Source organism: Ogataea polymorpha, assembly GCF_001664045.1.
Source record: "Ogataea polymorpha strain NCYC 495 leu1.1 chromosome Unknown OGAPOscaffold_4, whole genome shotgun sequence".
Taxonomy (NCBI): domain Eukaryota; kingdom Fungi; phylum Ascomycota; class Pichiomycetes; order Pichiales; family Pichiaceae; genus Ogataea; species Ogataea polymorpha.
This window is the reverse complement of record NW_017264701.1, coordinates 745,757-766,850: the sequence shown is the minus strand read 5'-3', so window position 1 is coordinate 766,850 and position 21,094 is coordinate 745,757. Positions and strand designations below refer to the sequence as shown.

Genomic DNA, 21,094 nt, shown 5'->3' with positions numbered 1-21,094 from the left:
CACCTCGGACTTTGATCTTTATGGTGCGATTCTAAGGTCATCGGCCCCCTTATATAAACAAGTGGAGAACCCAGCAGCCGGAAAACTTTGACATTGGGCGGCAAATCATCTTGGGCCACCCGCTGAGTTTAAATCATCCATCTTTGCGTTTGTCACTGCATTTTCTCTTTTCGCTATGCCTACCAGTCTTCAGTCTTCCACCCAGCTCCAATTTCCCGCCCATGATCTTTCCCCTATGATTGACACTGTCTGGCGCGCCAAGCGCTCGTATGACGATGCCGAGTATGGTTCTGTTTCGAAGAAAGTACGACCATTATCATCCACTTCCTCCAGCTCAGAGTTTGTCCAGAGTTGCCAGCGCGGAGTACCTGATGTGGTGATCAAGCAAGCGCATTTGCCTAAGTCTAGCGTTTTTGATTTGCTCGATGTGGCCACTGATAATGACGACATGTATTTTCTGGGACCAGAATCAGACACCAAAATTGTATTCAATCGGCATAATGCCAACCTCTCGCTTCCGATGGTTCTCTTCTTCTTTGGCGCAGCAGAGTGTGATTTTCAGCTGCTTCAGATGATGGACTCTGCGCACTTCCCCGGATACGTTCTTGGGGTAACCAGTAACTACCACGGTTCCAATAGCTATGGTTTCCCAATATTGCTTGATTCGCGTGGAATATTGGCAAAACGTCTCGGGGTGACCGATCCGTTGGGCGGCGGCACGTATCCGCTAGCTTCAGTAATGGTTTTCAACAGAAGCGGGCTCGAGCTGGTGAAGATTCTTGTGAATTACGACTACAACAAATATTTTGGCTCGGGGCAGAGCCTACAACAAGTGGTTGAGGAGACTTTGGAGTATATTAATGTACACTAGCTTTTTCGACGCTCTAATAAAAGACACTTCATTATCGTATAAACGCGCTCATGCGACAAGTTGTTGTCTTTCCTGTTCCAGCTCTTTGAATTCGGCGCTTTTCTGGTCAATTTGTTTTCTGACTTCTTCGAGGGCTTTTTCGATCCGGTCAATCTCCTGTCGCTCTGCTTCTTTGGTGAATTTGGAATTCTCACTTTTGTAGGGCAGCAACGAGCCGGGTTTGGCGGTCAGCAGTCTGAACATTCTCTCTGTAGGCTCATTGAAAACAATCTCGTCAAATAGTATGCTTTCCACTCTTCCGGTTTTCTGGCTTTCTTCCATGTCCGGTCCATACGGATGGAGTTTCAAATGGTGGTAGAACGTGATATTTTTCTCGCCGCAGTCGTTGTTGAAGTATATCTTGATCACAATCTCAAACTCTCCCCAACCGGTCTCAGACACCTCGAATGGCGGCTCTTCGATGGACCGAGTCGGATTGTTGTAAGTGTCGTGCAGTTTAAACACCACTTTACGAATATAGCTCGACAAATCGTTGCCTAGCGGGTCAGCAACGAATACTTTCCATGTGTGCGTGTGGTCTGCGGGCGCGCCTTCGGGAAGCGGGTTGGTCTCAGAGATCTTCTGTGCCACATTGCCATAGATAATAGGCTTGGAAATAGAGATGTTTTTGATTCTGCGTGAGGAAGAACTCTGAGGAGGCATCAACGAGGAAAATAAGTAAACTAAATTTAATAAAAAAAACTCAGATGGAGATTTTTTAGGCTAGATATTTATTCACATAATCTCACTGAACCCGGTTCCAACACTCTTGACAAATCCCCCCTCCTTCGCAGCCATCTCGTAGTAGCCATAAATGGTGGTGACGGCCAAAAGAATGGATGTTCCAGAGCCCAGACAGCCGGAAAGATCGCTAACAACAGACAGAGCACCGATGGTGGCTCCACCAAACGCAGCAGCAGTTGGAATGATTTTCTTGAGTTCTTTGTAGACAGAGGTCTCTCTGTGGCCGGCAATGACCAAACCCTGGTCCTTGAACTGCTTGGCAACGTCTCGAGGAGAAGAGCCAGAAACCTCGATCCAGGTCTTGGAAAAAAATGCACAGGTGGCCAGCACAAATATAACGTAAATGACGGTTTTGATTGGATCTAGAAACGCTTCAGTCAGGGAGAATGGTGGCTGCATGTAGTAGGCAATGCCCGAAGAGGCAAACAGCTGCTGAGAGCCGGCCCTTGGCTCCCAAGAGCCAAGTAGCTTGACAATGACATTGTTTGGGAACCGGGTGTAGAGCATCTGGGAAATGATGAAGATGTTGGAGGTCAAAGCGCTCTGCAACATGATTGGCATGTTCGAGGTGTAGAACAGTCTGATTGGGTACAAGCCGTACGGGCCTCTCTGTCTTGTGGATTTGACCGGAAGCTCGACCTTGAGCGACTGCAAGTAAACCACGGCAAGGAAGACCAGGACAGTGACAATCACCTGGAACATGTTAGCGGCGTTGTCTCTGTAGAAGGCCTCGATCAACGCAGCTCTCTTGGACTTCTTAGTGAAAAGAAGATGGACAAAAGCCAAAACGGCACCTTCAAATTCTGTTCCACGTCCCCTGTTGATGGTGGTTGGAGCGAAACATCTCCAGAAAATTTGTTCGCAGATATTGGTGGCCATGAACAAAGAAATTCCCGAACCGAGACCGTAGCCTTTCTGCAACAGCTCGTCCAGAAGAATAACCACCATGGCAGCAAACACAAGCTGCAAAATCAGCAACAAGCACACGCCGGTGCCCAAATCACTTGGACGGCCATACATTCCTGTCAGAACGTACACGGTTGCCTGTCCCACAGAGAGCAGAATGGCAAAGATTTTCTGGGCAATTTGCAGCAATTCGCGGTCCTTTTTGTTTTCCATGTTGACAGTGAGCAGCTGTGTGCCTTGCAAGAGCTGGAAAACCATGCCCGAGGTGACAATTGGCGAAATACCCAGCTCCATTAGCGTTCCCCTGTTCGAGGCCAGCATCATTCTGAGCCAGTATAGAGGGTCGGAAGAGTCCGACGCAGTGATGCCGTAGAGCGGAATTTCACTCATGACCAAGAATATGAGCAAAGTGACGCCTGTCCACATGAGTCGTTGATTGAAGGGCACTTTTCTTTCTGGGGCCAGTACTTCTGGCAGAAACGGCGTGAACGGTTTCACAAGGTCCAGAACACGGACTGAGGGTTAGTGGACGGCAAACACAGCCAAACGGCGCGGTTTTATAACTTACAGTCGCTCATGTTTCGATTGCCTGAAATTATCAAAGTTCAAACGTTTTGACAATTGAAAAATTGACACCTACACGATTTAATTTTTTATTTAGATGAAAAATCCGTCATTACTTCTTTATGTATTGCAGCAGTTTCTCGACCTCCTTCTTGCTTCCGAGCCAGATTCCGCTTCTCTCGTGGATCTTCTTCGGGATGAGGTCCAAAATGCGCTGACCTTTGTCGTTAACGGCCTCTCCACCAGCCTGCTCCATCAGCAGAGCCATCGGGAAGCACTCGTAAAGAACTCTCAATTTTCCCGTCTTCGATTTTGAATCGGCCGGGTATGCAAACAATCCACCGTACAACAGTGTTCTGTGCACGTCTGCCACCATCGATCCAACGTACCGGGCCGAGTACGGCTTCCCATTGTTGTCTTCCTGTGGTAGCTTCAACGATGCAACGAAGTCCTGCACTTCTTTAGGCCAGTAGTACGAATTACCCTCGTTGACCGAGTAGATGGCTCTTTTCTCTGGCACTTTCAAGTGTGGCTTGGTGAGAATGAACTCGCCAAGATGCGTGTCCAGCGTGAATCCGTTGACACCATGGCCCGTCGTGAGCATTAAGTGCGCACTTGCGCCGTACATGGTATATCCTGCAGCCACCATTTCTGTTCCCGAACGCAACACGTCCTTGATGCTGCCCTTGGAGCCCGGTTGCAGCTTGTAGACACCAAAAATCGTACCAACAGAAACTCCGGCGTCCAGGTTCGACGAGCCGTCAATCGGGTCGCAACAGACCGCGTAATTGCCCTCGGAGCCTTCAAAAATAATCAGATCTTCCTGTTCCTCGCTGACAAGCACTTTCACGTTGCCGGAGCTCTTCATAGCGTTGATGAAAATGTCGTCTCCGATGACGTCGAGCTTCTTCTGGTCATCTCCCGTGGCGTTCGTGATCCCGGCCAGGCCAATCAGATTGACCAGCTCGGCTCTGCGAATGGTATGTGCAATGAACTTGAAGGCGTATTGCAAGGAGTTGAGCAGCAATGTTAGCTCACCAGTAGCGTGCGGTGCGTATCGGTTCTGCTCTTCTAGAATGAATCTGGTCAGAGTGACCAAGTCGGTGTTGATGGCTTGCTTGGATTCAGACATTTTTGTGGAAAAGGCTAAAGGGATACTCACTATTTATGTACCACGACTGAATCCGGGGGAATTCTGGGGACTGCGCTTGCGCAAAAAACTCCGGGGTTTTTTCCCGGCCGGTAGCCTAAAAAATGACTATGTACAATTTTATAGCAACGAAATAAATCCGTCTATTGCCTTGGACCGCGCAGGCTCGCTCAACGGCTTTGCTCCGGAAAGATAGCTCATAAACAGTAGCCGGCCAATCAGCGGCTCCTCAACAACGCCCATCCTGAACGGCTCCGCCATCTGGTCCTGGGTCGTGTACAGTTGGAACGACAACGCCAACTTACCGTCACTCAGAATCTGGAGCATCAGGGTTGAGTTTTTAGTAGCAGTCATCTTGCGAGCCCCAAACGCCTTCCGTAGCTGGTCCAGCCCAGCGTTCAGCTTCTCGTCTGTTCCATCCCCCCGCTTCATCAGCTCCTTATACTTGGGGTTCGACTTGATTGATTTAATTAGACCGTCTCTTAGATGGTTGAAATCGGTGTTTCGCACGGGCACGATCTTGGCAGAAAACCGCACACCAGAAGACAGTAGCAGCTCAACCACCTGCGGCGAGAGAGCCGGGTCTCGCAGACTGAAAGCCACCTGCGACGGGTCGGGACTGACGCTGGTGAGCGTCTTTTTCAACAGCGGTAGGTCTTCTCGGGCCACATAAATTCCCAGAGCGTACACCTTCATGTTCAGAAAAGTGACCATTCTGATACCGTACCCAAGCAGCTGGAACGGTGTTTGCAACAAGTAGTCCGAAGTGACGACAGGGAAAGCGTGCACGGACGAGTCGACGCTCACGAGGTTTTCTGGATCCTGCTCAGGTGCGGCGTCGCTCAGAAGTTGGGTGTACGAGAAATACGACCCAACGGCCACGCCCAAACCGCTAGATGCAAAGAGTCTTCTGCTGGAGGTTGCATGGCCCACGCCGCTAAACGCCCGCCGGCCAAGCCGTGGCCAAGTTTTTTTGATTGCGCAAAGCCCAAACTTAAGCATTAAATTTAATTTTTCTAGCTCGGTGTTTTTCTCGCTTTTTTCACGCGTATTCGTAATGTCAAACGAACCTCTACCTGACCCAGAATCCCGGCTCAAATCAACGCTACAAGTCACCGAGACTGACGACACGAACCTCGAGTTCATGGTTCCGGAGCCACCGTTCGAGAAAATCTCCAAATTGCGGCTCCTGACATTCATCGCTCTCATGGCTACCTCCCAGATTTTATCCCAGGCGCTTTTGGCACAATCGCTTGTCCCGTCCCCGTACACGGCAAAATCGTTTGGCGTGGAGGGCGATCAGGGCCAAATTTCGTGGATGACGGCTGCCTACTCGCTCTCGGTGGGTACGTTTATCCTGATCTCGGGCAGGGTGGGCGATCTGCTTGGCTACAAAAAAGTATATCTAGCCAGCTATCTGAGCTTGGCTTTGTGGTCGCTTCTGGCGGGACTGAGCCAATATAGCGGCTCAATTGAGTTTTTAGACATCTGTCGTGCGCTCCAGGGCCTCTCAGTTTCAGCTGCCGTGCCCAACGCGCTCGGCCTACTGGGGCACTATCTGCCCGTTGGAAAATTACGCAATTTAGCCTTTGGATTTTTCGGAGCAGTCGCGCCCTTGGGTTTTGTCTTGGGCGCCCTCATGAGCTCTGTACTGGCCCAATTTGCCTCGTGGCCCTGGGCATTCTATATCACCGCTATCGTGAGTGTGGTTAAAACAGCGGTGTCAATTTTCGTGATTCCCAAAAATATTGTCACCGTCCATAAAAACCTCACCGCACACCATTTCGACCTATACGGAGCTGCTACAGGTATCAGCGGCCTTGTGCTGATTAACTTTGCCCTCAATCAGGGGCCCGTTGTTGGCTGGAGAGTGCCATATGTCTACATTCTGCTACTAGTCGGAGCTGCATTCATGGGTGCATTTGTTTGGATCGAACGCGTTGCTACACACCCCCTCGTGCCCAAACTCAACACCGCCGTTGTCTTCACGCTCGCCTGCATTGCCTTTGGCTGGTCCAGCTTCGGAATCTGGATCTATTACACGTTCCGGTTCGCGTACGATATTCTCAGCCTTAGCCCGCTAATTGCGTCTGTGCAATTTATTCCGTCGTGCATCGCTGGATTGCTGGCCGGGATGATCACCGCAAACCTCATCCACCGGGTGCCAGCCTCGATAATGCTGATGATCTCAATGGCGTGCTTTGTGGGCGGGCTCGTCATCATGGGACTCAGACCGAGGGGCCAGATCTACTGGGCACAGAAGTTCCCTTCCATCGTGGTGGCCTGCTTTGGTATGGATATTAGCTTCCCATCGGGAATCTTAATTCTCTCCAACAAACTGCCAAGACGCCACCAGGGACTTGCAGCGTCGCTTGTGACAACGATTGTGAACTACGCGATCTCGATAGGTCTGGGCTTGGCTGGCACTGTCGAGTACTATAAAATCCAAAATGGAGCAGACACGTACACGGGGATCCGCAGCGCATTCTACATGGGTATGGCGCTGTCTGCTACTGGTCTAGTCTGCTCCGCCGTCTTTGTGTACTACCAGCTGGTCAGACACAGGCACAGTGCGTATAAAATCTGAAAAGTAGCTGCGCTTGAAAGGTACCTATCACGTGACCCCAATTTGCACTATATAATGGTTACCGATTTGTTTTCCGTATTAGGCTAACACATCCCTAAAATTAGGCTATCAAATTTACTTCACCAGCAACTTTCTCTATTCACTTTTCATCCCAATTATGACCTTCACCACACAAGCCGAGATCAAGTCGTTTGGAGGCAAGCTGGTCAAGCTCCAGCACGACTCCAAGGAAACTAAGACCAAAATGGATGTCAACCTCTACCTGCCTGAACAGTACTACGAGCAGCCAGACTCGAAGTTGCCAGTGCTGCTCTATCTGTCGGGACTGACCTGTACTCCTAACAATTGCTCAGAGAAAGGCTTTTGGCAGCCATATGCCAACAAGTACGGCTTTGCAGTGGTTTACCCCGACACTTCTCCAAGAGGAGCCTCTATCGAGGGAGAGGACGAAAGCTATGATTTTGGCAGCGGTGCAGGATTCTACGTCGACGCCACCGAGGAAAAATGGTCTAAGAATTACAGAATGTATTCGTACATTCTAAAGGAGTTGCTGCCTAATCTGGCTTCTTCTTATTCTCGGCTGGATTTCAACAACATGTCAATTACAGGACATTCCATGGGAGGTTACGGAGCATTAATGTTCTATCTGAGAAACCCAGGCAGGTTCAAGAGCGTGAGTGCGTTTTCTCCCATCTCGAACCCTTCGAACTGTGCGTGGGGTCAGAAATGTTTTGGCGGATACTTAGGTGCGGACAAGTCCAAATGGGCCGAGTACGATCCGTCCGAACTGGTCAAGAAATACGACGGCCCAGATACCCCGATCCTCATCCACACGGGAACTGCGGATCCGTTCTATTTCAGGGACCACCAGCTGTTGCCTGAGAATCTTGTCAAGGCGAGCGAGGACTCCAAGCTCAAGGGCAAGATTGATCTGCATTTGGAAGAAGGTTATGACCATTCCTATTACTTCATCTCATCCTTCACCAAGGACCACGCTGCCCATCATGCAAAATACCTCGGCCTGAGCCCTAAGTTATGAGTGAGTAATGAATTTCATTTAGTTTAACTCAACCATCTCTAAATGGTAAAATTCAACTGATGGACCGTCATCCACCGGCATGTGCGCTTTTTCGTAGACAACCAAGGCGATGTTGCCTTTGTTCACAGCAGTCTCTGTTGCCATAGGACAGCTGAGCGGACCAAACATGGAATAGGCGACCATGCAGGAAATAATAAGCAGAATAACACCGGCAAGTGCTCTTCTAAACCTACGAGCACCTTGTTTTCTGGAAGAATCATCCTTGACGTCGTAGAGTTCGGAATACCGAGGAGGCTCGTCTGCTAACTCCTCCTCCTTATTGTACGTATCCGGCTCTCTCTTTTCGTCCACATTCACTTTTTGGTAGACAGGTTCCACCTTGTATATCTTCGGCTTGTACTGGCCCATGTTGGTTGGATCGACTTGCGGATCGTATTCCACAGGTTCAAATCTCAAGTATGGAGTAACAGACGTTGTGTTTTTGTTGGTCATATTATACACGTGTTTAGGATTCATCATGCACATTTTATATGTGTCTTCCAAGATAAGGATGGCAACTAAAAAATGGAGGTCATCTTCTGCGTCGGCGACGATCGACTTATCATGTACACATAAAAAAATAAGACTACGTCTTCTTATTTCCGCTTCATGGTTCCGCGTCCCCTTCTTGTTGAGGTCCCACAATATGTGGACTCCGTTGAGGACGGCGGTGAGATCAAACTGGTTGATTCGCACGAAAAGACAGTCTCCTGTTTCTACAGTCTGTGGTCGCTTTTCCACGGACGCCACAAGGTTGCTCTGACTGAAACAGAGACAAAGGCGGAGCAAATCTACAACGATCTGAAATTTGAGAAGCCAGTGGCTGTTGACCGTGTGGACACCACGAGCAGGTTGACTCGTTTGAGAAGTTTGATGAGATCTTACAAAATCGGCGTCTATATTGTTCCGTCGCAGGACGAGCACCAGAGCGAGTACACTTCTCCCAAAGACCAACGCCGCGAATTTATTTCCGGCTTCAGCGGAAGCGCTGGAGTGGCCGTGGTGTCACACGATGATGCTGTGTTGTCAACTGATGGCCGCTATTTTCTTCAGGCAGAGCGGCAGCTGGACAAAAATTGGACTTTGCTGAAACAAGGAGTCCGAGGAGTTATGACTTGGCAGCAGTGGTGCATTGAGAACGCAAAACTGTCCAAATTCAAGACTATTGCTGTTGATCCACGGCTGGTAGACCACAAACTAGGAACGTTCCTCCAGGAAAGATGCCATAGTGCCAACGTCGAGTTCCTGCCCCTGATGGACAACTTGGTCGACAAAGTGATGAAGTTGGAGCACTACACGCCGCCTGTGCCTGAGTTGGACTATATTTTTGAACACGAAGTGCGTTTTGCAGGTGAGCACGCTGCAAGCAAGATCGCTCGTGTCCAGGACTATCTTCGAGAGACTAATGCTTTTGCCCTGATCGTGTCGCAACTTGAGGAAGTGGCATGGTTATTCAATCTCCGTGGCAGTTCTATCCCGTACAATCCCGTGTTTTTTTCCTATGCCATTGTCAAGCTGGATGGCGTGGAACTGTTTCTGGACAAGTCGAAGCTGACGCCAAAGGTTTCCAAATATTTGTCTACAATTGCCAATCTTACAGTTAGCAGTTATTCGCTTTTTTGGGATAGCATCCCTGCACTTACAAATAAATCCAGTGACTCGTGCATCGTGGTGCTTTCCAACAGTCCCAGCTATGCTTTGTATATGAACGTTGCGGCTGCTTTTGAAGTCAGAAACCGGTCTCTTATCACCGAATTAAAAGGAATCAAAAACCAAACGGAGATTGAGGGCAACCGATTTGCTCAACTCAAAGACTCGATAGCACTCATTCGCACGTTTGCCTGGCTGCACGAAGCGTTTTTACCTCCTCGGGCACAGGTAGACGAGATAGAGGTTGCCACCAAAGCTGCCCATTACCGGAACCTCATGCCCAACTTCAAAGGACTCTCATTTGAGACGATTTCCAGCACGGGGCCAAACTCCTCGGTGATCCATTACGCCCCGACCCTCGAAGAGTTCTCTGTGCTTGATCCTGATAGTATTTTTCTGCTGGACTCGGGTGCTCAGTATTTGGACGGAACTACAGATATCACTCGCACACTGCATTTCAGCAAGCCTAGCTACGACGAGATAGAAAAATACACATTGGTGTTGAAGGGCCATCTAAACGTTGCCATGCTCAAGTTCTCGCCCGGAACGTCGTCGTCATACATTGATTCCTTAGCTAGAAAGCCGTTGGCAGAAAAGGGACTGGGCTATAACCATGGCACGGGCCATGGTATCGATACATTTATTTGTGTACATGCGGGGCCATGCGGATTATCTCCTGCCGAGACGAATTACAACTACAAGCCGCTGGAGCCGGGCAACTTTCTCAGTGACGAGCCGGGATACTACAAGGACAACGAATTTGGTGTCCGGATTGAGAGTGATTTGCTCGTCGTTGAGAGCGAAGATTCGGATGGAAACAAGTTGCTGGAGTTTGACTACTTCACTCTTGTCCCTTTCTGCAAGAACCTCATTGACGTGAGCCTCCTGGAACCCGAGCAGGTTGAGTGGATCAACAACTTCTACGACAGAATCCGCACCTCTACTATTCCTATACTGGAGAAGCTTGGCGACACCAGAGCGATTGATTGGCTGCTGAAAGAGACAGAAAAATTATAGTACGTTGAATTTGGGCTATATACAGACACCTTGCTCATGATGATGATGATGATGATGATGATGATGATGATGATGATGATGAATATGGTGAAGCTAATGAATTAAATGTTTGACGACCTCGAGCGGACTGTCAAACTGCGAAATATTTTCGTGCAAATTGACATAGTAATACAGCTGTAGAACGGGATCGTAGCGGACTTCCCAGTGGGGAGGGAGTTTTTCGAAAGCGTCGGCAAAATCATTTAATGACAAAATAGACTGTGCGGTATCGTTATCCAAGGAGTCGCAGGAAGCTGGGGAGCTAGCCTGCGTAGAGGTGCTACTATGCGAGACAGTTTTTTTCAACAGTCGCGGGAGCATCGTCTTGATCCTGTGCAATTTGGTACGGTCCATCCTTGTTTTTCGCCCATATTCTTCCATCAGGGCAGTCATAGTATTATATAGTTGGTAAGCGATATGCACCCTTAGTTATCGCTTGGTACATATGTAAGCGTGGAATAGCAAAAATTGACTCGGTCCGAGTTCCTTTCGGGCCGACGCAGCAAAAAAAAATATTATTTCCGGTTTTTATTTCTAATACGGAGTTAACAGACTCATGGAGTTCGGATTTACATAAGCGTGGTCCGGCCGCCAATATCTGTGCTTGCCTGACCGTCGGGCAGGTGGCCCTCTCGCTTGCCGTCGACAAACTGCGAGTAGATGCGGGCAAAGTTGCGCAGCTCCTTGTTGGAGATACTCTTCTTGGTTTCTTCTAGAGCGGTCTCGAAGTGACTGTTGCAAATAACAATCTGATTTGGCTTTCTGTCAGAATCTTGCTCCGCGTCGTCCCACGAACTCAAATCCGTAACATGCAGGTTCTTACAAATTGTGTCGATTTTGCCGGCAATATTTCCCGAAGGTTGTAAGTTTTTGAGCATGCTGAAAAATTCTATCTTGCGTTCCGTAGTGCCCTCGTTCGCGTGTGTAAGCTGGTCAAGATTATCGTGCACAGCTTTCAGATACGCATTGTATACAAAAGCTTGTAAGTCTGCACCGGAGTAGCCTTCAAGTTTTCGGGCAAAGTGATCGAGCCGGCACTCCTCAGACACGTGGAATTTGGAAGCAACCGTCTGCAATATGTCCAGGCGGTTCTCGTAGTCGGGCAGGTCGCACAGAATTGACTTGTCCAGCCGACCTGGCCTCAACAAAGCAGAGTCAATTAGATCTGGACGCGATGTGGCCGCCAGCACGTACACGCCGTCGAGTCCTTCGGCACCGTCCATCTGCGTCAGCAGCTGGTTGACCACTCTGTCGGTGACGCCTGTCGAGTCGTGGCCTCTCTTCGGGGCAATCGAGTCGAACTCGTCGAAAAACAAGACACACGGTTTTGCGCTTTGTGCTCGATCAAATAGCTCTCTGATGCTCTGTTCGGAAGCTCCAATATATTTGTTTAAAATTTCCGGGCCCTTGATGGAGATAAAATTTAAACCGCATTGCGACACCACGGCTGAAGCCAAAAGCGTCTTTCCGCATCCGGGGTACCCGTACAGCAGGATTCCGGAACGCAGACGCAGGGGACAGTTTGCGAAAATGGGGGCATATTTGGTTGGCCATTCTAGAGTCTCCAGAAGCACCCGCTTCGCATCTTTAAGACCACCGATGTCCGACCAGGCCACCCCTGACTTCTGTAGCTTTACTCCACGCAAAGATGACGGAACAAATCCCTGCAATGCGCGTTCGAAATTTGAGGCTCGCAGATGGAAGTCGTCCTTGTCGATTTTCGACGATATGTAGTCGTGGAAGGTCCTGTCCGCAAGGACCTTGAGATCTGACGGAAGGTATCCCTCTGTTTCGACGGTGATGTCGTTTAAAATCTCCTCCTTTTCGAGATCCATGTTGTAATCGTTAATAAAGCTCCGTAGCAATTCTTTTCGCAGTTCTTTATCCGGAGCTTTCAGACTAAACTCCTGCTGGATAAGATGGGTCTGGAAAACCGTTGCATTCAGCGCTTCCTTCGATTTTGACGAGCACAGGAGCGAGATTGCACGTTCTCGTGTAAGGACTTTTAACGAGTTGACCAAAAACTCGCTAACCTGCCTGCTCAGCCCGGAGTCTCCGTGCTCCATTTCCTGAGGAATTAGAGAGTCTAGGTTTTCCAGCACGAGCACAGACGGCGAGTGCCAGTTGACTTCCTTGACTGCTTCCTCTAGTAGGGTTTTAATTGCGTGGAAATTGTCGTTTGAGATTGTCTCGCAGTTGATGTTCTTCGAATAGTATCCGTGCAGCGTCACCAGGCGGTGTGCAACCTCGTTGATCAAGGTTGTTTTTCCCGAACCCGAGGCGCCAGAAAGAACACAGTTATGGCCATGCCTGACGGACCTCACCATTCGGGCAATAAGCTCCTTGTGTCCTACGATCGGCAGATCTTTTTGCTCGTATTGTCTCTCCACAAAAGACTCTGGTTTCAGCCGTTCGTCACCTAGCTCGAAATTCGGCAACTTTTCACCCAGCAAGGCCCACTGGCAGCCGTCTCTCAGCTCCAAAAACCCTCCCTGCGGCAGTAGGTCAGGAATCACTGGCACCTTCATGCCGTTAGTGATCGGACATTTGGTGAAATTTAGCCGTTTAAAGTGTTCCTGGAATTTTGCACTCAGCTCCTTGTTTGCCTCTGCCTGCTTTAGTTGCCGGTCCTGGTCCTGCTTGAAAGCCAACTCATTCACGGTTGACGTTTGTGTGACAATCTTGTGCAAAATAACCGTGTGAACGTCGGTACCATATTTTTGTGGAGCAGCCTCAATACAAACCATGTCTCCGCAACGGTGCTCGATACCGAGAGCAATCGCTAGCAAAGGTGAAACGCCAGCGCTGCGTTGCGGAGCAAGAGGATCGTGAACTAGGATGGCGACCACTTTCCGTTGCTCTGTGTCGGTCTGCGCAACCGAGCCGTTGACGCTTTTATGGTCAACCACAGAAGAGGAGTTTTTCCTTGAGCTACCTGAAGATCCAGTGTCGTGGTTCTTCGTCTGCTCCGCCACAGAGCTAGCTTTGGCAGGCGTTCCTGGTCCCGTGATCACAGAAACCTGCACGTATTTTATGGATTTGAACTGGTGGTTGATAAAGTTTTGGTCCAGATTGACATATATTTCGTAATTTGCGGATGAATGGTTAACATGCTGAAAAGTATAGTGCGGCAGAGAAATCGAGCGCAGAAGACAAGAGGGTACAGGGTCAAATTGAGAAGAGCGACGACCAGACACAGACCGTCTGCGTCGTGAGGCCCCGTCGCTCTGCTGTTTATCGCGTCTGTGCACCTTCGGTATGATGTGCAGCTCGGAGTCGTTGACCAGGATTCCGCGCTCGATCTCGTCCGTTTCCGATTTGATTTTTTTCACCACAAACTTGATTACGTTGTTGGGGCTGGAGCTGGGGTACACGGCGAGTTTCTGGCCCACAACAGCGCATCTCACCTGGTTCAAAAATCGATCCTCCACCGTCTGGGCGTACATTTCGGTCAGCTCCCAGTCAGAGCTTGTTTCAGGCTCTAGTTCGACGGATTGGATCTTGGGGAGCGAGAGAGATAAACGAATGACGATTTTCCTCGACTCCCGAAGTCCAAGGGAGCTCGCATAGACAGAGTCAATCTCAATGGTCTTCGGATCGCTTGAAAAGTAGCCGTTCCAACCAACGAGCCATTTTGTGTCCTTCTTCGCTCCACTGGGACGGAAGTTGAGCTCCACCGCAATGTTCTGAATGAGAATGTTGTTGGCGAGAAATGGATTAATCAGGGGCGCCGGCAGGTTGATGAGACAGTTGTTGAGTGGCCTGAACACCACGGTTACCTCCTGTGAGTCCATAATGATCGGGTATGGATTTTCCCCGAATTATTTGACCCGCTTTAAATACCACTTGGAGCTCGGTTTACCTAAAATGGATCATTTTGTCGATAAGGGTCGATTGGCGGTCGAGTGAAAAATCCGCGTCGACAAAATAAACCAAAATAAATTTTATTATTCTCGTGTCATGCCGGCCAAGGGGTGGAAAAAAGATGGCGATGACTCGAATTTCGAGACGGCAGCAGACAACGAGAAAGTTTCCATTGAGTCAATGCTGTTTCCCAAAGCCACAGTGCATAAGGTGGCCAAAAACGTCCTGTCGCAGTCGGAAACCAACATGATCCTCGCGAAAGAGTCGCAGACGGTTTTGCAACGCGGGTCCGTGCTATTTGTCAACTACCTGTACCACCATGCGAAACAGGTGGCGAAGGAGCAAGGACGCAAAGTTGTCAACGCGAACGACGTGCTTGCCGGCCTCGAGCGCGCCCAGTTTGCGGGATTCGTGCCCGCTCTAAGTGAGGAGCTGGAAAAATTCAACCTACGCAAAGAACACAAGAAAAAGAAGAAGGACGAGATCAACGAACCAGACGATGAACAGGAAAACGAGCACAAGCGGGCAAAAGTGGACGCGGACGAGGCAATGACCGAGGACGTTCCGGAAACGACTCAGGACGATGCAACCGCCGAAGCGACGGAAGCAGGCGAGGACACTGAGGAGGCCGAGGAAGAGGCCGAGGGTGACGATGCGCCTGCGTTGACCGCGTCGCAACGTTTGCAGCAGGAGATGAAGGAGCTCGAGGGAGACGAGCCTACAGAAACGGCCGAATCGGAAAACGAAGGGTAGAATTATATTGCATTAGATTGTCTTCTGGTGAGGCTGAGACGGTTTAGAAGGATGGAGACACTTCGTGTAGAAGGGCAGGCCGCACTCGAGGCCGACAAATAGATATATCACGAAAAGGACGACGGTGCTGACAAGAACGATGAACTTGATGTTGGACCACCAGATCTTGCGTTTCACCATCACAGTTCTTCTGCGAAACGAGCCAGCAGAGGAGTTGAGATTGCTGGTTTTGTTAATGAGAGAGTTGAGGTTTTCGCCCCTGTTGAGGATGCGGTCGATGTTTTCGGACATGAGATCTCGAATTTCGTCTAGTTCGTGAGTCGTGGTGGCTCCGTAATTGGCCGTCAACTGCCGCAGCTTGAGTTCGTGATCCACAATCAGATCGCGCATTCTGTTCTTAAATTCGTAACTGAGCGCGCCGTCTTCCGTTTGATAGAAGTGCGTCAAATACTCTTCCATGATTTTCTCCATCAGATTGTACACGAAGCGATCGAGCATGCGATCATTGCAAAGAGCCACAATTGTAATTAAGTTGTTATTTTTCATCAGTTTCTTGTGGTAGTAGAGCATCAGGTTCGTGAGAATGTTGCGTGGGCTCGTCCCGTGCGAACCCGTCACGCCCATCACCACGTTGTCCGCCAGCTTGAGGCTGTTGATTCTCGTCTCCTGGACAGAATTGATCACTCCCAGATTCTTCGACACGAGCTCCGAGTAGTTCACATTCAGCTTGCTCGTAAAGTTGACATTGTCGTAGGTATATAGTGTTGTCGAATTCAGGCTCAGCGCGGCGTAGTAAACGCTGCTGTCGAGCTCTTGCTCAAGGCTCATACAAATAAATAATCAACTTAATCACGTAATCAAAAATCGCTGTGCATTTTATGTACATTTATTTTACACAGGCATTTGGTAGTGCAGATCAGTGAAGTCGGAGACCAGAAGCACCTCCAGCGTGCCAGATGTGTTCACCGTCAGCGTCCCCTCGACCTTGTCGACTCCAGCCACTCGTTTTGGAGAGAGTCGTTTTATAGCGTAGATTTGGTCCCTGTCGAGGTCGCAGGCTATGGCAAACCACGTTTCCCTCTGCGGCTTCGAAAACTGTGGACAATACACCTTAAAATCGCGATTCAGGGGAGGATTCGTGTGCACCAGCTCGACGTGGATCTCCTTGTCTGTCTTCACAGCCTTGTATTTGCCAACAGGAAGAGTCGAGACAACTTTTCTAAACTGGTCGTAATTCTTCGGTTTCGTCCTGTGAGCCAGTTTTCGCAGCTCTCCGGTCTGCTCCCCGGCTTTCTGGAGCAATGAAACCGGTGGCAATCCTTTGAATTCGCCATCGTTGTCCGTTTTTTCCCAGTCATTCGCTCTTAGGCCAGGCAAAGTGTAAATAAAGTCCTCATCAAACCAGATTGCCTGCTTCACGCACTGCATCAGTCTGATCAGCATCAACACCGTTGACAGGTAGCCCAACTCTGCCGCAGCATCGATATATGCCTGCAGTATCCGCAGACTCTGATCCAGCACAGAAACAGTGTCTTGAGAGTAGTCTGCAATAGGCAGCTCGATTCTCGAGAAATAGGCCTGTAGCAGAAGGAACGCCTTGATGTGCGGGTCCCAGATGAACTCCGCGTATTCCATGTCGCTGGCAGGATAGCGCATCTGCTGCGACAGCTCCATGTTGATCAATTCCTCGCCGTGGCGGGTTGGCAGCTCGTCATACTCGGTCGCTTCGGCCAGCCATCTTAGACACTGGCGGAATGAGGCTTTGGGAATCACAGATCTAAGAAAGTTGCGCAAGGTCTTGTGCGACAAGTAGTAGTACGAGGCTATCTGGAGGAATGGCGTTGGTTTCAACTTGTCTGAGTATGAAATGACACATTTGGACTCTTTCAAGTTCTCAATGGAATTATCGATCAGGTCGCTCAAAAACTTGCTTATTCCCTCGGTGCTGTTATCGGTAATTCCATAGTAGGTCGGATTATGGTGAGCTCTTCTATACAGGAACGTCCAGGTGAGGAACTCAACCGCGTCCTGTCTGGTTTTGATAGTGCCTGCAGCGATCTCCGCTCCCAGGTGGTTATCCAGCACTTTGTGGAGCGATGACTCAACTGGGAACCCGACATTGAGGAAATGCTTGTAAAACTGTTTTTTCGATTCCTTGGTGAACACAATAGCCACGCCGCTGGTGTCAAAAGCAGGTCTTCCTGCTCGCCCCATCATCTGCAAAATATCTGTCAGGTCCATGTCTCTGTAGCCCTCGATTTTGGCATCGAAGAACTGCGTGCCCTTGATGATCACCAGATACGCAGGCAAGTTGACTCCCCAGGCGAGTGTGGACGTGGCAACCAGAATCTGGATCTTGCTCTGCTCAAACAGCTTGTGCGAGATCTGCCGGTCGCTCTCCACCAAGCCGGCATGATGCAGCCCTATACCAAACTGCAGAGACAGTTTCAGCGTTTCGTCTTTGACTTTTGGCAGGATCTGCTGAAGCTCTGTGTCGTCCATCTTCAGGAACCGTCTTGGATTTTCCTCCATTCCACAAAGATGAATGAGGTCCAGGGCAGTCAGTCGGGTCTGTCTTCGCGAGGCGACAAAGATGAGGACTGGTTTTTGCGGTGAATGCTGTTTGATGGCCATGAACGCTGGCTTGTTCATCGTCTTCATCAGCGGACAGAAAGCCAAGTTGTCAGGGAACCCATCAATATACATCTGCAACGGCACCGGTCGCACGCTGGGCGGGAAGTTGAACAAGCCTTCCCTCACACCCAGCCAGCCGCCCATGTCCATGGCATTGGAAATGGCAGTCGACAGACCAAGAAGCCTGATAGGCTTTTTAGTGAAGGACGAGACAAAGTTCATTCTGCTCACGATGATCTCCAAAATTGGACCTCTGTCGCTAGCTAGCAGATGTATTTCGTCCATAATCACAAGCGAAACGTCCTGCACAAATTTCCGTGTTTGCCAGTTACGAGAAATACCGTCGAATTTTTCTGGAGTGGTGATAATTATGTCGGCCTCGCGCACCTCGCGCGCCTCTGGCAGCGAGTCTCCTGTCATTTCCACAACACGGTGCTTGGTATTCCTCGAAATGCGCTCTCTCCAGTCGTCAACCCGCTCTCTAACCAGGGCTTTCATTGGCGCAATATACACCACCTTAGACCCGGGAAACTCGTTGAAAGCGTGCCAGATGGCCAGCTCGGCAACCACGGTTTTCCCAGACCCTGTCGGCGAGCCAACAAACACGCTAGAGTTGGTGTTGTACAGCGTGTGGAACACCATTGTCTGCATCGGGTTGAAATAGTGGAATCTAGCTCCGTAGATACTCTCGATCTCCTGGTTGTGCAGAGCTGTGATCGGAAGCGGTTGCAGTCGCAAAAGCTTGGTCTGGATAGTCTCGTTGTGTGGCTTAATCAGCTGCTGGAACGAGACAGCATGGATGGTCTCAGACCCAATCCAGCTGTCGCTGAGGGCCCGGACGACGATCTGTGGTGGGGGCGGGTCGCTGAGCGGGATCATAAAGTCCATCTCATGCGGCGCGTTCATCTGCCGCTTGCTCAGCAGGAACTTCTCGAAGTGCAATACCGAACCCTTGTTGCTCTCCTCCACCAAAAGCCAGAATATCTGGACGTTGCCGTGCGTCTCAAAATGCCACGCAAAATCCGGCTCTATGGTCACGTGCACACGCATCACGTTTATTGTCACGGGAAATACCTCGGCGTCCACCAGCACGTATGGGAACCGGCCCACGAGTCTGTACAGAATAGGCCCCATTTTGGTATTGTGCACGAGGTCCCCGAGCTCGGCCGCACTCATTTCGCGCAGCGTCTCCATCGACGGGTTGTGTGCTTCGATGTTGCGATGGATCTGCTGCGGGAGCTCAAACTGTCGCATTGGGTGGTTAAATGACCAGAGCTGTTTCTCGATAGATTTGCAGATGGACAGCATCACACGCGCAAAAACGCCCCACCGGCGGTTCAAACCAATCAGAAACAGCGCGCGGCAAATTCTCGCAGCGTTCTGTGCCACGTAGTTTGCGTCTGAGATCAGCGCAGAGTCTTTAATCGCAGCCCGAGAAATGTACGCCTGCAGCAAGATGTTAGACTTGCCCTGTGCGGAAGCCACCTCTGCAGCAATTTCGCACGCCGTCTTGTCAGTTTTCAGCTGCTCCAGCTCCTTGGACTCCTCCTCACGGAATTTGATGTTGTCAAACTCCGAGCTCATCGCAATGATACTTAGCACATCCGCCTCGGTAGCCTTGGGGCTAATCATCTGGTTGAAGATCTCGACCGACTCATTCAGCAGGTAGAAATCAGACGCAATGCGGCCCAGATCCTTCGGAATGAACGCACCAGACCGTTCGTCAAATATAATCATCTGCAACGAGTGAAGTTTTTTGGCAGCATCGATAATCATGTCACGTCTTTTCTGCACCAGAAGCGGGTCTTTGGCAAGCTCCTGCCAGTCTATTCCGTACGCAAATGGGTTCTGCTTCATCCGGACGTACATATACGTGTAGCCCAGCCATTGGACCCCCTCGTCGATGTTGGTGACGGTACCCAAGGAGATTTCTGCGTTCAGATTGTCCACTAATTTGGCAGACAGCTTTGACTCGATGGGATGCTGTTGCAAGAGAAGCGAAATGTAGTGGTCCAGCTTGTCGCTAGTGGTGCACAAAATGCCAATACCGTGACTCTCGAACTGTGGTCTGCCGGCACGGCCGAAAATCTGGATCACGTCGGAAATGCCCAGATCCACAAAGCCACCGGCTTTTGGGTCGTACACCTGCGTACCCTTCACGATGACCACGGCAGCAGGTAGGTTGACACCCCACGCAAGCGTCGCCGTGCAACATAGCACCTTGATCGCCCCGGAAAGAAACATTTTCTCGGTCAGGTTTCTGTCACTCCGCAACATTCCCGCATGGTGGACACCAAACCCGTATTGGAACAGCTCTCGAAGGTCTTTATTTTTATTTTTGGTCATCTCTCGCTCAAAAAAGCTGTGTTTCGGAGTAGCAGAGCAGTCAAAGAGCCATGACTCATCGTTTTCTCTGGCCATCTTGATGAAGTTGCGCGCAGTGTTCACCGTGTCTTTTCTCGAGTGCACAAAAACCATGACCTGGTGGCCTTTTTCCACCATCTCCACCAGCTTCCTGTACGCCGTCTTGTCAAGCTTGTCGCGTGATTGCATGCTTCCTGCCTTGGCCCTCACTCCAATGAGCTGCTGTTCCAACGGAACTGGACGGAACGACTGGTCAAAGTAGAACATTCCGACCTGACGGTTGACTCCCAGAAAGTCTGCAACGTCCACGAAATTCGGAAGCGTGGCAGAAAGACCAATAACGCGGATCATCGACTGCGAACTTTCCACCTGCCGCAGCGTCCTGGCAACCAAAGTCTCAATCACAGATCCTCTGTCCTCGTGCAACAGATGGACCTCATCTATGATCAGCAGCTTGACCTTCTCAACCAGCTCACTGTCGCCGGTAGACTTCCGCGTTACCACGTCCCATTTCTCGGGAGTCGTGACGATGATCTGCGTCATCATGATCTCAGCCTTTGTGAGCTGCATGTCGCCAGTGAGCTCTCTAACTTGTATTCCGAGCCACGCCAGTTTTTTGCTAAACTTTTCGACTATTTCTGCTGCCAAAGCTTTTAGCGGAGCAACATAGACAATTTTAAACTCGTCGTAATCTATGTCTGCCTGCACACTGTCGCCGTCCGGTGACTCTGTCAGGAACTGTTTAATTGTGTGCAGAATGGCCAACAGCGCGACATCCGTCTTTCCCGCACCGGTCGGAGCACAAACCAGCATGTTTTCGTTCGTCTCGTACGC

General features: G+C 50.0%; 13 protein-coding genes across 13 annotated transcripts; 4 read left to right on the top strand and 9 right to left on the bottom strand.

Moving 5' to 3' along the window:
* The first annotated feature begins 104 nt into the window (after positions 1-104).
* OGAPODRAFT_16587 (uncharacterized protein) lies at positions 105-1,558 on the top strand. Its single transcript, XM_018354532.1, has one exon. It carries the CDS (start codon positions 176-178, stop codon positions 869-871), a length of 696 nt encoding a protein of 231 aa, XP_018210764.1. The 5' UTR covers positions 105-175; the 3' UTR covers positions 872-1,558.
* On the bottom strand, positions 105-1,573 carry OGAPODRAFT_100595 (uncharacterized protein; the record flags this gene model as incomplete). Its single annotated transcript, XM_018352981.1, has 1 exon — positions 105-1,573. The coding sequence occupies one exon, from the start codon at positions 1,571-1,573 to the stop codon at positions 920-922; it is 654 nt and encodes a 217-aa protein (XP_018210763.1). The 3' UTR covers positions 105-919.
* Positions 1,574-1,645: 72 nt separating this feature from the next.
* Positions 1,646-3,138, bottom strand: OGAPODRAFT_16586 (essential subunit of Sec61 complex; the record flags this gene model as incomplete). The annotated part of the gene is made up of 2 exons (XM_018354531.1): positions 1,646-3,075; positions 3,129-3,138. The coding sequence occupies 2 exons, from the start codon at positions 3,136-3,138 to the stop codon at positions 1,646-1,648; spliced, it is 1,440 nt and encodes a 479-aa protein (XP_018210762.1).
* A 94-nt stretch (positions 3,139-3,232) lies between these two features.
* Positions 3,233-5,248, bottom strand: OGAPODRAFT_16585 (fructose-1,6-bisphosphatase, key regulatory enzyme in the gluconeogenesis pathway). The gene has a single exon (XM_018354530.1). It carries the CDS (start codon positions 4,254-4,256, stop codon positions 3,237-3,239), a length of 1,020 nt encoding a protein of 339 aa, XP_018210761.1. The 5' UTR covers positions 4,257-5,248; the 3' UTR covers positions 3,233-3,236.
* Positions 4,395-5,276, bottom strand: OGAPODRAFT_8614 (uncharacterized protein; the record flags this gene model as incomplete). The annotated part of the gene is made up of 1 exon (XM_018356825.1): positions 4,395-5,276. One exon carries the CDS (start codon positions 5,274-5,276, stop codon positions 4,395-4,397), a length of 882 nt encoding a protein of 293 aa, XP_018210760.1.
* A 105-nt stretch (positions 5,277-5,381) lies between these two features.
* On the top strand, positions 5,382-8,416 carry OGAPODRAFT_88357 (uncharacterized protein). The gene has a single exon (XM_018356894.1). The coding sequence runs from the start codon at positions 5,419-5,421 to the stop codon at positions 6,859-6,861; it is 1,443 nt and encodes a 480-aa protein (XP_018210759.1). The 5' UTR covers positions 5,382-5,418; the 3' UTR covers positions 6,862-8,416.
* On the bottom strand, positions 7,924-8,416 carry OGAPODRAFT_76716 (uncharacterized protein; the record flags this gene model as incomplete). Its single annotated transcript, XM_018356216.1, has 2 exons — positions 7,924-7,938; positions 7,976-8,416. The coding sequence occupies 2 exons, from the start codon at positions 8,414-8,416 to the stop codon at positions 7,924-7,926; spliced, it is 456 nt and encodes a 151-aa protein (XP_018210758.1).
* Positions 8,417-8,554: 138 nt separating this feature from the next.
* On the top strand, positions 8,555-10,964 carry OGAPODRAFT_88355 (uncharacterized protein). The gene has a single exon (XM_018356893.1). It carries the CDS (start codon positions 8,813-8,815, stop codon positions 10,604-10,606), a length of 1,794 nt encoding a protein of 597 aa, XP_018210757.1. The 5' UTR covers positions 8,555-8,812; the 3' UTR covers positions 10,607-10,964.
* Positions 10,700-11,038, bottom strand: OGAPODRAFT_8610 (uncharacterized protein; the record flags this gene model as incomplete). The annotated part of the gene is made up of 1 exon (XM_018356824.1): positions 10,700-11,038. The coding sequence occupies one exon, from the start codon at positions 11,036-11,038 to the stop codon at positions 10,700-10,702; it is 339 nt and encodes a 112-aa protein (XP_018210756.1).
* On the bottom strand, positions 10,973-16,077 carry OGAPODRAFT_82652 (peroxin-1). The gene has a single exon (XM_018356630.1). The coding sequence runs from the start codon at positions 14,437-14,439 to the stop codon at positions 11,215-11,217; it is 3,225 nt and encodes a 1,074-aa protein (XP_018210755.1). The 5' UTR covers positions 14,440-16,077; the 3' UTR covers positions 10,973-11,214.
* On the top strand, positions 10,973-16,077 carry OGAPODRAFT_76713 (uncharacterized protein). Its single transcript, XM_018356215.1, has one exon. The coding sequence runs from the start codon at positions 14,606-14,608 to the stop codon at positions 15,260-15,262; it is 657 nt and encodes a 218-aa protein (XP_018210754.1). The 5' UTR covers positions 10,973-14,605; the 3' UTR covers positions 15,263-16,077.
* Positions 15,370-16,090, bottom strand: OGAPODRAFT_94246 (uncharacterized protein; the record flags this gene model as incomplete). Its single annotated transcript, XM_018357505.1, has 2 exons — positions 15,370-15,427; positions 15,462-16,090. The coding sequence occupies 2 exons, from the start codon at positions 16,088-16,090 to the stop codon at positions 15,370-15,372; spliced, it is 687 nt and encodes a 228-aa protein (XP_018210753.1).
* A 42-nt stretch (positions 16,091-16,132) lies between these two features.
* On the bottom strand, positions 16,133-19,688 carry OGAPODRAFT_16579 (uncharacterized protein). Its single transcript, XM_018354529.1, has one exon. The coding sequence runs from the start codon at positions 19,670-19,672 to the stop codon at positions 16,154-16,156; it is 3,519 nt and encodes a 1,172-aa protein (XP_018210752.1). The 5' UTR covers positions 19,673-19,688; the 3' UTR covers positions 16,133-16,153.
* Between the last annotated feature and the right edge of the window lie 1,406 nt (positions 19,689-21,094).